The sequence below is a fragment of the Chiloscyllium punctatum genome, chromosome 45, assembly GCF_047496795.1.
Source record: "Chiloscyllium punctatum isolate Juve2018m chromosome 45, sChiPun1.3, whole genome shotgun sequence".
In the NCBI taxonomy this organism is placed as follows: Eukaryota; Metazoa; Chordata; class Chondrichthyes; order Orectolobiformes; family Hemiscylliidae; genus Chiloscyllium; species Chiloscyllium punctatum.
Genome location: NC_092783.1, coordinates 29015192 through 29032793, shown reverse-complemented (window position 1 = coordinate 29032793; position 17602 = coordinate 29015192). Strand labels below are relative to the sequence as shown.

At 47.8% G+C, this 17602-nt stretch overlaps 1 protein-coding gene across 1 annotated transcript; it reads right to left on the bottom strand.

The window, feature by feature from the left end:
* Positions 1 to 1454: 1454 nt before the first annotated feature.
* LOC140467094 (beta-nerve growth factor-like) lies at positions 1455 to 2181 on the bottom strand. Its single transcript, XM_072563159.1, has one exon. It carries the CDS (start codon positions 2179 to 2181, stop codon positions 1492 to 1494), a length of 690 nt encoding a protein of 229 aa, XP_072419260.1. The 3' UTR covers positions 1455 to 1491.
* Positions 2182 to 17602: the final 15421 nt, after the last annotated feature.

Here is a 17602-nt window from a genome sequence, read left to right as displayed (position 1 = left end):
AACCTTCTCTGAATTGTTTTTAAACATATGTAAACTAAAAAAGTGGATAGATGACCCATGCCAGATGACTTCTTCATGCATAGACCATGCGAAATACACTATGTTGTGAGGGGACGTTAAGAAAAATAAGGGTGGAAAAGAAGAGGATGAGGAAAGATCGGCAGCTAACATAAAGGCGTAAACACAAATCTTTGATCGAGGTGTACAAGATGAGTAGAAATATGGATAAGGTTGACAAAGAGAGGTTGTTCCTGTGAGTTGCTGATATGAGGTCTAGAGGACAGAGGGTGTGAGCAGGAGGTGCTGGAGAAACATGAAGAACAAATCTTATACTATGAATGGTAATGATTAAAACACAGGAAGTTAGAAGTGGAGACAGTGAAATATTTCAAAAGGAAATTGTGTAGACACTTGAGAAACTGTTAGAGTCTGTTTTCCGATTACTGGATGGCTTTCTGTCATTTCTATTTCCTTGCTCTTTATTAGCTTCCTGTTCACCTTGTTGTAGTTGGGTTTTTTTAAATATCTGGGAGTGTCATCATACACAATCAAGTAGCTCTCCATCCCCAAATTATCCATGGTGTTTCTAGTCTATGAACCACCAGTTCATAGATTAAATCACCAGTGTTTCCAATTACTCAAATTATGTTCAATTCCCCAGCAAGGCCAGTACGTTTAACACTAAAGGTGAGGGAAAGAAAAAGGATCATTTTATATCCTTCTTTTATTTATTTTGACCAATAGGTGCTCTTTCCCCCATGACCAAATCATCCAAGGTTTGTTTTTTCCATCTACTAACCAGCATCGAAAGCCTGTTAAAGGTGTTCATGTGTTTAAAACGCTGCCAATTCTCAGGATTACCACAGTCTTTGTTTGAAACTAACCCCTTTGTTAACTTCTAATTAGCCAGGCAGCAATCTCTTCCCATCATGATTTTTATCTGTCAACAGAATGTGATATTTTGGTTCACTGGACTTGAAACACTAACTCTATTTTTCTCTCCACAGATGCTGCCAGGCTTACTAAGTTTCTCTCGCATTCTCTGTGTCTATTACATTTTGAAGATTGTTTTTATTTTGTCACTGTTTCACCATCAAACCTTTGATTTGATTTTTCCGATGTACTTTTGCAAACTATACCTTCCTAGCTCTGCATTAATCTGATGAAAGTTTAAGCCTCACTGCGGTTTAGGACAGTCCGTCCTCAATCTCTGCTTAATCGGATGTGATTTGGAGGCTCGTTATCATGTAAAGAGCTCAGACAGACTGAAGCTGCACACTGGAGTTAGGGAAGACCAGAGATTCAATAAAGCAGCAAAGACTAAATCAGGGCAGTGTGACACGGAGGGCTGAAAAATCAATGCACGTGGATCTTTTCCAAAATGTTTTAATAAATTAAGGATAAATTGTCAGAATATAAATATCACCATGCAGTTGGTATAAGTTAGGGCAATAATTTACACTGAGGTAGGGTGGGCTAGCTGCTGCTGGGTTATGGTATCCATGTTTTCCTGGTGAGTACACAGACACATGCTGTCCTAATTCGGATGAAGTTCCACCGGGTGTGATTGTTGTCCAGCACCAAGGCGTGAACGTGACTGTCAGTGGTGTCGCAGTGAGAGCTCCAGTGGCGATGGTCGATGCCCCGACAGCCCTGCCGCGTGGGCTTCCTCTTTCTGCACCTGGTCTCGTAAAACATCTGCCTCACCAGAGTCCCGTTCACGTAGAAATGTGACAATACATCCACCTTACGGCCACGAATGTCCAAGGCCACCTTTTTGTCCAGCACCCATTGATTCTCCTTGTCACAGACGGAGAACTGACCCTGGTGTTGCAGGCCTTGGGTGTGCCGCTTCAGACGGGAACTCGGGTGACTGGGCAGCGGCCAAGTGCGTCTGGCGCTGGCTGGGCGTTTGCCCAGACCATGGCTCTGAAAATGAACTCGAGAGGAATGGACGGGACGGTTCTGGAACACGTCCAATTCAACGGTGAGTGGTTGCACGTTGCTCACACTCAGTAATACCCTCTGGGCAAGGAGCTGAGTGTCTGGAATGCGGCGAGAGGGGGAGGTGGGCTTCAACTGTCCTGGGCTGAAAGGTAACGTTAACATGGTGCTGTCAATCGTTGGTGAAGCCAGAATGGCACGGACGTAAACAATGAGGAAACAGCAAATGGTGGACATCACTCATTCACCTGGGAATGAAAGGAACTCCCATCAGAGGCTGAAAGTAGGTACTGTCACAATCCCCCACCCTGCACACCCTGCACCCTGTGTATACGCCTCCCCCACCCTGTACACCCTCCTCCCTGTGTATACACCTCCCCCACCCTGTACTCCCTGCTCCCTGTGTATACACCTCCCCCACCCTGTACACCCTGCTCCCTGTGTATACACCTCCCCCACCCTGTACACCCTGCTCCCTGTGTATACACCTCCCCCACCCTGCATACACTGCACCCAGAGTATACACCTCCCCCACCCTACACACCCTGTTCCCTGTGTATAAACCTCCCCCACCCTGCACACCCTGCTCCCTGTGTATACACCTCCCCCATCCTGTACACCCTGCCCCCAGAGTATACACGTCCCCCACCCTGTACATCCTCCTCCCTGTGTATACACGTCCCCCAGCCTGTACACCCTGCTCCCTGTGTATACAACTCCCCCACCCTGCTCCCTGCGAATACACCTCCCCCACCCTGTACACCCTCCTCCCTGTGTATACACCTCCCCTACCCTGTACACCCTGCTCGCTGTGTATACACCTCCCCGACCCTGTACACCCTGCACCCTGTGAATACACCACCCCCACCCTTTATACCCTCCTCCCTGTGTATACACCTCCCCCACCCTGTACACCCTGCTCCCTGTGTATACACCTCCCCCACCCAGTACACCCTGCTCCCTGTGTATACACCTCCCCCACCCTGTACACCCTCCTCCCTGTGTATACACCTCCCCCACCCTGTACTCCCTGCTCCCTGTGTATACACCTCCCCCACCCTGTACACCCTGCTCCCTGTGTATACACCTCCCCCACCCTGTACTCCCTGCTCCCTGTGTATACACCTCCCCCACCCTGCACACCCTCCTCCCTGTGTATACACCTCCCCCACCCTGTACACCCTCCTCCCTGTGTATACACCTCCCCCACCCTGTACTTCCTCCTCCCTGTGTATACACCTCCCCCACCCTGCACACCCTGCTCCCTGTGTATACACCTCCCCCACCCTGTACACCCTGCTCCCTGTGTATACACCTCCCCCACCCTGTACACCCTGCTCCCTGTGTATACACCTCCCTCATCCTGTACACCCTGCTCCGTGTATACACCTCCCCCACCCTGTATACCCTGCTCCCTGTGTATACAGAGGGTCATTTCACCCTGCATCTGCATAGATATGAGGTTTATAGTAAACCATTAAAAGCAACATTTCTCAAAATGTTAGTGACATTTTACTTGCCTTATTAAATTGTTTGAAATTTAACAAAACATGTAGATGATGCTAATCCAATGGCTGTTATATACATTGACTTTCTGAAGATTTAATACTGGACCCTCATGTCGACTTGATCATGTAAACACAAGATGAATTGGAAGGTATCTACAAAACAGAGAGCACAGGTGTTAACTATGTGGTTTCCTGCATCATTCCCTACAGCATTGTCTGCATGGATCTGAGAGTGAGGGTGCTGTGGTCCAGAGGGCTCTGGGTGTCTTTGTACATCGAGTCATAGAGATGTACAGCATGGAAACAGACCCTTTGGTCCAACTAGTCCATGCAGACCAGATATCCCAACCCAATCTAGTCCCACCTGCCAGCACCGACCCATATCCCTCCAAACCCTTCCTACTCATATACACATCCAAATGCCTCTTAAATGTTGCAATTGTACCAGCCTCCACCACTTCCTCTGGCAGCTCATTCCATACACATACCACCCTCTGCATGAAAAAGTTGCCCCTTAGGTCTCTTTTATATCTTTCCCCTCTCAGCCTAAACCTATGTCCTTTAGTTCTGGACTCCCCGACCCCAGGGAAAAGACTTTGCCTATTTATCCTATCCATGCCCCTCATAATTTTGTAAACCTCTATAAGGTCACCCCACAGCCTCCGGCACTCCAGGGAAAACAGCCCCAGCTTGTTCAGCCTCTCCTTGTAGCTCAAATCCTCCAACCCTGGCAACATCCTTGTAAATCTTTTCTGAATCCTTTCAAGTCTGACAACATCTTTCCGATAGGAAGGAGACCAGAATTGCACGCAATATTCCAACAGTGGCCTAACCAATGTCCTGTACAGCCGCAACATGACCTCCCAACTCCTGTACTCAATACTCTGACCAATAAAGGAAAGCATACCAAACTCCTTCTTCACTAGCCTATCTATCTGCGACTCCACTTTCAAGGAGCTATGAACCTGCACTCCAAGGTCTCTTTGTTCAGCAACACTCCCTAGGACCTTACCATTAAGTGTATAAGTCCTGCTAAGATTTGCTTTCCCAAAATGCAGCACTTTGCATTTATCTGAATTAAACTCCATCTGCCACTTCTCAGCCCATTGGCCCATTTGGTCCAGATCCTGTTGTAATCTGAGGTAACCTTCATTGCTGTCCACTACACCTCCAAATTTGGTGTCATCTGCAAACTTATGCTCACACCCAAATCATTTATTTAAATGACGAAAAGTAGAGGATCCAGCACCGATCCTTGTGGCACTCCACTGGTCACAGGCCTCCAGTCTGAAAAACAACCCTCCACCACCACCCTCTGTCTTCTACCTTTGAGCCAGCTCTGTATCCAAATGGCTAGTTCTCCCTGTATTCCATGAGATCTAACCTTGCTAATCAGTCTCCCATGGGAATCTTGTCGAACGTCTTACTGAAGTCCATATAGATCTCATCTACTGCTTTTCCCTCATCAATCCTCTTTGTTGCTTATTCAAAAAACTCTATCACTACTGGAAGCATCTCTGCAATCACTGCTGGGCTTGACAAGGTCACATGGTCAGAGAGGGAGAATGGACACCTCGGGTGAGATTCAGACCAATTCAAATTGAGTAACTGAGAATTTAGGTAAAAATATGACTTTGAGACAGAATGTGAAAGAGGTGCTTTCATTAATAACTGAGCAATCAGTTAAGCTGTCATGAGTACAGCTCCAACTGGACCAATCACTCCTCACAGAGCAGTCCTGCCATCCCTGGTATCACTCTAGTGAACCTCTGCTGTGCTCCCTCTATGGTAAGTGTATCCTTTCTTAGGTAGGGAGAACAAAACTGCATGGAATACTCTAGGTGTGGTCTCATCGAGGTCCTGTATAACTCTGCTAAAACGTCCATACTTCTGACCTTCCTCAAATTTGGAGACCAAAACTACACACAATACTCCAGGTGTGGTCTCACCAAGGCCCTGTACAGCTGCAGAAGGACCTCTTTGCTGCTATACTTAGTTCCTCTTGTTATGAAAGTTACCATACCATTAGCTTTCTTCACTGCCTGCTGTACTTGCATGCTTGCTTTCATTGACCGATGTACAAGAATACCTAGATTAAATTAGATTACAGTGTGGAAACAGGCCCTTCGGCCCAACAAGTCCACACTGACCCGCCGAAGCGCAACCCACCCATACCCCTACATTTACCCCTTACCTAACACTACGAGAAATTTAGCATGGCCAATTCACCTAACCTGCACATCTTTGGACTGTGGGAGGAAACCGGAGCACCTGGAGGAAACCCGCGCAGACACGGGGAGAATGTGCAAACTCCACACAGTCAGTCGCCTGAGGCGGGAATTGAACCCGGGTCTCTGGCGCTGTGAGGCAGCAGTGCTAACCACTGTGCCGCCCACCTCGTTGTACTGCCCCTTTACCTAACTTAACTCCATTTAGGTAGTAATCTGCCTTCCTGTTCTTGCCACCAAAGTGGCTAACTTCACATTTATCCACATTAAAGTGCATCTGCCATGCATCCGTCCACTCACCTAGCCTGTCCAGGTCACCCTGTATTCTCCTAACAGCCTCCTCACATTTCACCCTGCCTTGTGTCATCAGCAAATTTGCTCATATTACTTTTAATACCTTCATCTATATCATTGATGTACATTGTAAACAGTTGTGGTCCCAGTATCGAACCTTATGGTACCCTACTGGTCACCGCCTGCCAATCTGAAAGGGAGCTGTTTATCACTACTCTTTGCTTCCTGACAGCCAGCCAATTTTCAATCCAAGTCAATATTTTGCCCCCAATTCTATGTACCCTAATTTTGCTCACTAATCTCTTATGTGGGACTTTATCAAAGGCTTTCTGAAAGTCCAGGTACACTACATCCACCGGCTGTCCCTTGTCCATCTTCATAGTTACATCCTCAAAAAAGTCCAGAAGATTAGTCAAGCACAATTTCCCCTTCGTAAATCCATGCTGGTTCTGACTAATCCTGTTACTGCTGTCCAAATGAGTCGTAATTCCGTCTTTTATAATTGACTCCAGCATTTTCTCACCACTGACATCAGGCTAACCAGTTTATAATTCCCTGTTTTCTCTCTTTTCTTGAAAAGTGGGACAGCATTAGCCACCCTCCAATCCGCAGGAACTGGTCCTGAATCTATAGAACATTGGAAAATGATTATCAATCTGTCCATAATTTCTAGAGCCACCTTAAGTACCCTGGGATGCAGGTCCCGGGAACTTATCAGCCTTCAGACCTAACAGTCTATCCAACACCATTTCCTGCCTAGTATAAATTCCCTTCAGACTATCCATTACCCTAAGTCCTTCAACCACTCTTACATCTGGGAGATTGCTTGTGTCTTTCCCAGTGAAGACAGATCCAAAGTACCTAATCAACTATTCTGCCATTTCCTTGTTCCCCATAATAAATTTACCTGTTTCTGTCTTCAAGGGACCAATTTTAGTCTGAACCATTATTTTTTCTTTTCACCCTAAAAAACCTTTTACTATCCCCTTTTATATTTTTGGCCAGTTTGCCTTCGAACCTCATGTTTTCTCCGTGTATTGCCTTTTTAGTTATCCTCTGTTGCTCTTTTAAAGTTTCCCAGTCCACTGGTTTCCCACTCATCTTTGCTTTGTTATACTTCTTCTCCTTAATCTTTATACAGTCCTTAACTTGCCTCGTCAGCCACGGCCATCCCTGCCTCCCCTTAGGATCTTTCTTCCACTTTGGAATGAACTGATCCTGCACCTTCTGCATTATACCCAGAAATACCTGCCGTTGCTGTTCCACTGTTAGACTTCCCTACTCTTATACTCCAACCCCCTGAAATAAGGGCCAACATCTCTTTCACCTTCCCGATTACCTGCTGCACCTGTGTTTTGTGGAGAAGTAGCCCCCCAAGTCCCTTTGTGTCACAGTTTTCTGCTGTTTGCTCCATGTCCTTTTGTTCTTCCTTTCAAAATGAATAACATCTCACTTTCCCACATTATACTCCGTTGCCAATTTTTTGCCCACTTTCTTAACCCTATAACATCTCTCTGTAAACTTTTGCATTCCTCTCTATAACTTGCCTTTCTACCTAATTTTGTGTCGACTACAAATCTGGCTACAGTACATTCTCGCTTTCCTCCAAGTCATTAATATATATTGTAAACAATAGTGAGGCCAGCACTGATCCTTATGGAACCCGACTGATCACAGTTTACCAACCTGAAAAAATACACCTTATCCCCACACACTGTTTCCTGCCCATGAGCCAACTCTCTATCTGCACCAATATGCTACCTCCAACACCATGGCTCCTATCTTATGACTTAACCTTCTCTGAGGTACCTTGTCAAATGTCTTCTGGAAGTCCAAATACAACAAATCTACTTATCCCACTCTGTCCACTTTGTTTCAGACTTCCTTGACAATCTCTAATAAATCAGTCAGACACTATTTCGCTTTCATGAAGCCATGCTGATTCTGTTTCATTAAATTATTATTTTCCAAAAGTTCCACTATTACTTCCTTACTAATTATTTCTGATATTATTCCAACATTAGATGTTAGGTTAATCAGCCAATAGTTACCCACTTTGAAGAACTCTAGCAAATTAGTCAAATATGATTTACTTTTCATAAAATCATGCTGACTCTGATGAATTGTATTTTGATATTCCAAAGGTCCTGTTATTACTTCCCTAATAATGAATTCTATCAATTGCCAATGTTAAACAAACCGATCTGCAATTTCTTCCTTTCTACCTCCCTCCCTATTTGAATATGGTTATTGTCCAACAGGTTTGTTTGAAATCACAAGCTTTCAAATTGCAGCCCCTTTACCTGAAAAGGGGCTACGCTCCCAACGCTTGTGATTTTAAATAAACCCTTTTGAATAATAAGAGCAATTTTTTCAAATGCGTTGGAACTTTTCTCACATCCAGAGAATTGTGGAATATTATAACCAATAAGAAAGGATTCAAATCAAAAGCTCTTTGTTGCACATATGGACAGGAAGCAAATTGTCAGGGAAGTTTAGGGTCAATTGGAGACCAAAATAGAGAAGACGGCATGTGCACTTTGCATCTGTTTTACTAAAAAATAGAATGAGGCGGAACTGTGGCTCAGTTGTTAGCACTGCTGCCTCACAGCGCTAGAGTCCCAAGTTCGATTCCAGCTTTGAGTGACTGTGTGGGGTTTGCACATTCTCCCCATGTCTGTGTGGGTTTCCTCCGAGAGCTCCAGTTTCCTCCCACAGTCCAAAGATGTGCAGGTTAGATGAATTGGCCATGCTAAGTTGCCCATAGTGTTCAGGGTGGTGTAGGTTATTGGGTAATGGGCTAGGGGAATGGGTCTGGGTGGGATACTCTTCGGAGGGTGGGTATGGACTTGTTGGGCCAAATAGCTTGTTTCCAAACTGTAGGGATCCTATGATTCAATGAACTCTACTAAAGCTATGGCAGGTTACCGTGGTATTGGGTGAGATGAAAATGGGTAAATGTGAGATATATAAAAGCTGCTGGTGCTGAAAGTGGAGGAGGCAGCTAATGCAGATAGGAGACCCACTCAGTTCCTCAGGGAAGTAGGAGTGAAAATTGAGAAGGTGTTGACCACAATCTTCCAAACCTTGTTAAAAACAGGCCTGGGAGTGGGATGGAACTGGGGGGTTGTCAATGCTGCACCATCATTGCTGGTAAAGAATGGAGACTTGCTGATTCGAGACAATTCAGCTTGAACACTGTTGGAAACAGTAGGGCTGAGAGAAATTGGACAAGTGCTCGATTTGAGGCATTGAATCCGTTTGAGGCTGAGTTAGACAGATAAGGTCAGCCATTCCCACCAGCTTCTGCTGGATGCCACTGACAAACATGTAATCCCCTCCCCTCCTGGTCAGCCTTCCCTCTGTGACACCCTTGTCCACTCCTCCACAACTCCTCACACTTCCTCACTCCTATGTCACCTTGCCATGTAATCGCAGAAGGTATAACAATTGCCCATCCACCTTCTCCCTCCTCACTGGCCAGAGCCTCAAATACACATTCCAGTGACCCAGTCCTATTTCTTTCAACCTGTTTCACTGCATTCGCTGCTCACAGTGCGTTACTCTTTACCATGGCAAGAGCAAACACTGACTGGGTGGCCTCTGCTCAGCCTGTAGGAATGTCCCTGACCTCCCAGTTCTCATCATTTCAATAAACCTCTTTGCTCTCGTGCTGACATTTCGGTGACCAGCCATCCACTTTAATTCCCCCTCCCACTCCCCCAGCGACATGTCCATCCTTGGCCACCTCCACTATCAGAGTGAGGCCAAACAGAATGGAGGTATAACACCTCATATTTCACATGGGAAGCTTACAGCCCAATGGCTTCAAAATCCCTCCTCCCCCAGTCTTATCCCATGTCCATCCCCACCCATCCTCCTCGCCTCCCTGAATTGTCCTAACCTGTCCATCTTCCTACTCATCTATTCGCTCCACCCTTACCACTGACCAATCACAATAAACCACTACCCAGCATCCACCTATCACCATCTCATCTACCCTTCCCTCAGTCCCACCCCTCTCCCCCTATATATTTCTGGGCTCCCTCCCCAGTTGGATGTTGTCTGACTTGCTGTGCTTTTCCAGCTCCATATCTATTTACATTTCTGTCCTGGGTCTGCGACAGTGTTTCAACAAAGCACCAAGCTAGCTTGAGAAACAACACCTCAGTTTCCACTTAAGGTTGATGGTCAGAATCTTATTTCCAGAGTTGAAATGTCTATAACTAGGGGGTATACATTTAAGTTGAGGGAGGAAAATTCAAAGGAGATTTGTGGGTGACACAGTGGCTCAGTGGTTAGCACTGCTGCCTCATAGCACCAGGGTCCCAGGTTTGATCCCAGCCTCGGGTGACTGACTGTGTGGAGTTTGCACATTCTCCCCGTGTCTGTGTAGGTTTCCTCCGGGTGCTCCGGTTTCCTCCCACAGTCCAAAGATGTGCAGGTCAGGTGAATTGGCCATATTAACATTGCCCATAGTGCTAGGTGTATTAGTCAGAGGGAAATGGGTCTGGGTGGGTTACTCTTCGGAGGGTCGGTGTGGACTTGTTGGGCTGAAGGGCCTGTTCCCACCCTGTAGGGAATCTCATCTAATCTAATGTGAGGGGCAGGTTTTTCACACACACACAGTAGTAGGAGTCTGGAAAGTGCTGCCAGTGGTGGTGGCGATGGAGGTACATATGATAGGGGCATTTAAGGGACTTTCAGATAAGCACATAAATATGCAGGGCATGCAGCAATATGGACCAAGGGCAGGCAGAAGGGATTAGTTTAATTTGGCTTCATGCTCAGCACAACATCGTGGGCCGAATAGCCTGTTCCGGTGCTGAATTGCAGAAACTGACCGTGTTATATTGTTTTGCATTTCTGGAAAGGACCAAATCCCTCCCACTCACGCCTTAATTTTAAACCCATTGTAAATCTCTTTTTTTTAATTCTCCACTATCAACAACTCCTTTGTCTTTTGGTTCCTTCTCTGTCAAAAGTGGAAATAAAGAATCTGCTTTCCAACACCTTTCTGTTTGAAAGAAGAGTCACACTGGACTGAAAATATTAATTCTGTTTCTTTCCGTAGGTGCCTGACAGACTTTTAGATTAGATTAGATTAGACTACTTACAGTGTGGAAACAGGCCCTTCGGCCCAACAAGTCCACACCGCCCCGCCGAAGCGCAACCCACCCATACCCCTACATTTACCCCTTACCTAACACTATTGGCAATTTAGCGTGGCCAATTCACCTGACCTGCACATCTTTGGAGTGTGGGAGGAAACCGGAGCACCCGGAGGAAACCCACGCAGACACGGGGAGAATGTGCAAACTCCACACAGTCAGTCGCCTGAGGCGGGAATTGAACCCAGGTCTCTGGCGCCGTGAGGCAGCAGTGCTAACCACTGTGCCACCGTGCCGCCCCAATTGTTGACTTTCTCCAGCAGTTTCTGTTTGTTTCTGATTTCCTGTACCTGAGTATTTTGCTTTCATTTGGGTTGGATATTTGATGGGCCAAATAGGTTTAATATAATTTCAGGTGATAGCTATTGGGTCTCTCTTGCTCTTGCTCTCTATCTGTGCCACATTCCTTTTCATTTCCCTTCACAGCCAAATCTCGCACTCTTCCCTCACTCCTCTCTTCTTGGTTTCCTTCCTTCTCTTCACTTGGTGTTGTTCTGATTGTCTGAAATTATTCCACTGTTAACAGTATTGATAAAGATTAACTGGTGAGGCCTGTGTGATAGAACAGTGCAGTTCTAACAGACCATCGCAGTCACAGCACAAATAGAATTCATTCCATTCAAATTTATTTCAGGAATTGTGATTTGTTGTGACCTGTTGAACGTTCTGATTCCACATGATGGCAGCAAAGTTCAGTGAGAATTTGCTGAGCCCTGTCTGTCTCACTTGTCTCAATTTGTCTCTTAGAAACATAGGAGATAGGAGCAGGAGGAGGCCATTCGACCATTCAAGCCTGCCCCAACATTCATCACAGTCATGTCTCATCATCCAACTCAACAGCCTAAACCTGCTTTCTCCCTTTGATCCCCATTTGTCCCAAGTGCTATAGCTACCTGCCTCTTGAATACATTCAAGTTTTGGCATCAGCTACTCCCTGTGGTAATTAATTCCACAGGCTCACCACTCTCTGGGTGAAGAAATGTATCCTCATGTCTGTCCTCAATGATCTATCCTGAATCCTCAGAATGTGACCTCTGGTTCTGGACACACCTACCTGTCTAGTCCTGTTAGAATTTTATGAGCCTCCTGGAACTGGTCCTCCTGGGAGCAGATGCGGCGAACATGAAGGAATTGGGAATATGGGATGGCGTTTTTGCAGGGGGCAGGGTGGGAGGAGGTGTAGTCTAGGTGGCTGTGGGAGTCGGTCGGTTTGTAGTAAATGTCCGTGTTGATTCGGTCGCCCGAGATAGAAATGGAGAGGCCCAAGAAGGGGAGGGAGGAGTCTGAGACAGTCCAGGTACTCCCACAGCTACCTAGACTACACCTCCTCCCACCCTGCCCCCTGCAAAAACACCATCCCATATTCCCAATTCCTTCATCGCCGCCGCATCTGCTCCCAGGAGGACCAGTTCCAACACCAAACAATCCAGATGGACTCCTTCTTCAAAGACCGCAATTTCCCCCCAGACCTGATCGACAATACCCTCCACCGCATTTCCCGCTCCTCTGCCCTGGAGCCCCGCCCCTCCAACCGCCACCAGGACAGAGCCCCACTGGTCCGCACCTACCACCCCACCAACCTCCATGTCCAGCGTATCATCCGTCATTTCCGCCACCTCCAAACGGACCCCACCACCAGAGATATATTTCCCTCCCCTCCCCTATCAGCGTTCCGAAAAGACCACTCGCTCCGTGACTCCCTTGTCAGGTCCACACCCCCCACCAACCCAACCTCCACTCCCGGCACCTTCCCCTGCAACCGCAAGAAATGCAAAACTTGCGCCCACACCTCCCCCCCCTTACTTCCCTCCAAGGCCCCAAGGGATCCTTCCATACCCGCCACAAATTCACCTGCATCCGCTGCATCCGATGTGGCCTCCTCTATATTGGGGAGACAGGCTGCCTACTTGCGGAACGTTTCAGAGAACACCTCTGGGACACCCGAACCAGCCAACCCAACCACCTTGTGGCTTAACACTTCAACTCCCCCTCCCACTCCACCAAGGACATGCAGGTCCTTGGACTCCTCCATCGCCAGACCATGGCAACACGACGGCTGGAGGAAGAGCGCCTCATCTTCCACCTAGGAACCCTCCAACCACAAGGGATGAACTCAGATTTCTCCAGTTTCCTCATTTCCCCTCCCCCCACCTTGTCTCAGTCCCAACCCTCGAACTCATCACCACCTTCCTAACCTGCAATCTCCTTCCTGACCTCTCCGCCCCGACCCCCACTCCAGCCTATCACCCTCACCTTATCACCCTCACCTTAACCTCCTTCCACCTACCGCATTTCCAACGCCCCTCCCCCAAGTCCCTCCTCCCTACCTTTTACCTTAGCCTTCTGGACACTTTTCTCATTCCTGAATAAGGGCTCATGCCCGAAATGTCGATTCTCCTGCTCCTTGGATGCTGCCTGACCTGCTGCCCTTTTCCAGCAACACATTTTCAGCTCTGAGCCTCTATGAAACCCCCCCTCCATTTGCCTGATCTCCAGCAAAAACAATCCTAACCTCGTTTATCTCTTCTCCAAGGTCAGTCCCGCCATCCCCAGAATCAGCCTGGTAAATCCTCACTGCACTCCCTCGAGAGCAAGAGCATCCTTCTTCAGAAAAGGAGACTAAAACTGCACACAATATTCTAGATATGCCCTCACCAAGGCCCTGTATAACTGCAACAACACATCTCTGTTCCTGTACTTGAAACCTCTCTCAATGAAGGTCAACATACAGGTCACCATCTCCCTCACCTTCATCCACCTATCACTTTCTCAGCTACCTTGCCCCCAGCCCCACCCCCTCCCATTTATCTCTCAGCCCCCGGCCCACAAGCCTCATTCCTGATGAAGGGCTTGTGCCCGAAGCGTCGATTCTCCTGCTCCTCAGATGTTGCCTGACCTGCTGTGCTTTCCCAGCAACACATTCTCGACTCTGATCTCCAGCATCTGCAGTCCTCATTTTATTCTATGAAGAGCCACTTTTTCCAATTGGCCCCTCACCCTCTCTCCAGAGGGGACAATGTACTCGAGAGAATGATCCAGGGGTCAGCCCTCTCAATGCTGATCCAGGGTGAGCACTGCACAGCTCAGAAACACAATACCTCAGTATGAGAGAGCTCTCCCCTGAGTCTTCTCAACAACACAGGCATCTTCTCTGCAGGACAAAGGCCTGCTCAGTGGGTGACCATATAGTTACATGGCTTGTGTTGAATGAATGGTCTGCCTCAGTTTTGAGTTTCTCAGTGGAAGGAACAGAGAAAGTGCATGCTGACATCCAGGGGCAATCTTCCTGGTGGAGACAGGCGAGGTGGCTGGCACTGCCTCAATGCTGGCAGTTTCCTGTTTACACAGCAGACACATCATGGGTGACAAGCAGAATAGGCCACTCACCCTCACCCCCAGCCCACTCTGTCATTCAAGAACATCATGGTTGACCCAATTAATCCACATTCCTGCTTATTAGGCAGGAATCCATCTACCGCTGCCTTAAAAATATTCATTAATCTTCTCTGAACAGCTTCAAACATATTTATATCCTTGCTTCAATAAAGAGATTCAAACTATACACAGTCCAGCAGATGTGGTCCCAGCAACACCCAAACAGCAACATTCCATTTACTGGATCTTCAGATGACTATGCTGTGATTCATGTCCTAGGACAGCCAGATCCCTCTGGATCTCAGAGTTCTGTAATCTCTCTCTATTCCTTCTCTATTCTTCCTGCCAAAATGGACATTTTTCTACATTATATTCAATCTACCAGTTTTTTTCCCACTCACTTAATCCATCTATATCCCATTGTTGGTCCCTTTTGTCTTCTTTGTCACTTAACTTTCAGGCCTAGCTTTGTGTCTCCAGCAATTTTATCAACCTTACTTTCAGCCCCATCACTCTCATCATTGACATAAACTGACGATCCAAATCTGAATCCTGTAGCACTCACCACAGCCTTGGTGTGACTCGCTGCAGGAGTGTATTTCCCACCCCCATGAACATGGTGTCCTCCCTATGCCTCTCACATGATGGGTCACAGATTACACTGTCCAAAACATTTTCCCAACTGACCCCTCGAATGAACTGCAGTGATCAGGCAATGGTCACCCTGTCCTCCAGCATCCTGCCTGGGTCAGAGACAACTTGCTTTATAATCCCAAGCACCTGAGACACCATTGGCCTGGCAGCATCTTGAAGCTAAGCCATTGTCTCTTTGAACTGCATTGTGCCTCCTTCCAACATCCACTTCTGTTCTGCCCTCTGTGCCCCCCACATGCCAATAGCGTGCGAACCCAGCCCCCCAACCTGCCCATATTCCTCTGTCAGGACAGCCTATTCACATGTTCCCTCTATGTCACTTGTTCTCACTCCATGTCTCACTCACCTTATCACTCCCTTTCAGCTTTAGGCTCACTTACTTTGTTCACCTCATTCTCACTCCTTTTCACACTGTCTCTCACTCTCAATCTCTCATTCACTGTCACTCCTCACTCACTTGCTTTCTCCTTCAGTCACTCTCACTCTTTCAGTCACTCTTTCCCACTTCCTCTCTCTCTTTTTGTCCCAATCTGCCCTCATTCTCTATCTTGATCTCTCTGTTTTTCTGCCTCTCTCCCGTCTCTTTGTACCTCTGGCTGTCTGCCTGCCTTGTCTCATTCTTTCTTTCTTACACTCTGTCTCTGTCTTTTTCTCTCTATTACTTTCTGTCTTTCTGTGTCTACTGCTCTCCCTGTCTCTTTATCTCTCCCTCTCTATCTTGCACTTTCTTTCTCTGTATTTTGCCCTCTCTCTCTCTCTCTCTCTCTCTCTCTCTCTCCCCCTCTGTCTGTCTGTCTCTCTCTCAGATAATCCAGCAGGTCAGGGTCCTGACATCAGACTAGAATGGGGGTCCTAAGCCCATTCACCCCTCCCCCATGCCCCGGTCTGGGGGATGATGCTCCTAATTTGGGCTGATGGTCAGGCTCCAGAAGCTGCACCCAATCAGAGTCTGAGAGGCAAGGTCTCTACCTAGGCAGGCAACAAACCTCAACAAGGAGGTGCCCTGGAGGGTGGGGAGCCTGGTACTGAGTGACGACAGGAGCCTGCAGTGACCATCAGCCAAAGGCCTCTCACTGGACTTCAGGATGAGGCAATGAGCTTTCAGCCCCTTGGCTCCAAGATTGAGAGGGGGAGCTTCAACAAATCTGGGTCTCACCAAGAGGCTCTTCTGATTCACTGGGAAAACATCTGGATCCAAGGGACTGGCAAAGGACCCTGTGACCAACTCACTCTGGGCATCTCATCAGGAAATGGCTCAGGGAGCCTTCCTGATACATGTCCCCACCATCTTCTTACACCCACCTCACCCCCACCCTGCACACTCACCATCTTCTACACCCACCCTGCACACTCACCATCTTCTACACCTAACCCTGCACACACTCACCATCTTCTACACCTAACCCTGCACACACTCACCATCTTCTACACTCACCCTGCACACTCACCATCTTCTACACCTAACCCTGCACACACTCACCATCTTCTACACCTAACCCTGCACACACTCACCATCTTCTACGCCCACCCTGCACACACACCATCTTCTACACTCACCCTGCACACTCACCATCTTCTACACTCACCCTGCACACTCACCATCTTCTACACCCACCCTGCACACTCACCATCTTCTACACCCACCCTGCACACACTCACCATCTTCTACACCCACCCTGCACACTCACCATCTTCTACACCCACCCTGCACACACTCACCATCTTCTACACCCACCCTGCACACTCACCATCTTCTACACCCACCCTGCACACTCACCATCTTCTACACCTAACCCTGCACACACTCACCATCTTCTACACCCACCCTGCACACTCACCATCTTCTACACCCACCCTGCACACTCACCATCTTCTACACCCACCCTGCACACACTCACCATCTTCTACACCCACCCTGCACACTCACCATCTTCTACACCCACCCTGCACACACTCACCGTCTTCTACACCCACCCTGCACACTCACCATCTTCTACACCTAACCCTGCACACACTCACCATCTTCTACACCCACCCTGCACACTCACCATCTTCTACACCCACCCTGCACACACTCACCATCTTCTACACCCACCCTGCACACTCACCATCTTCTACACCTAACCCTGCACACTCACCATCTTCTACACCCACCCTGCACACTCACCATCTTCTACACCCACCCTGCACACTCACCATCTTCTACACCTAAACCTGCACACACTCACCATCTTCTACACCCACCCTGCACACTCACCATCTTCTACAACTAACCCTGCACACTCACCATCTTCTACACCCACCCTGCACACACTCACCATCTTCTACACCCACCCTGCACACTCACCATCTTCTGCACCCACCCTGCACACACTCACCATCTTCTACACCCACCCTGCACACTTACCATCTTCTACACCCACCCTGC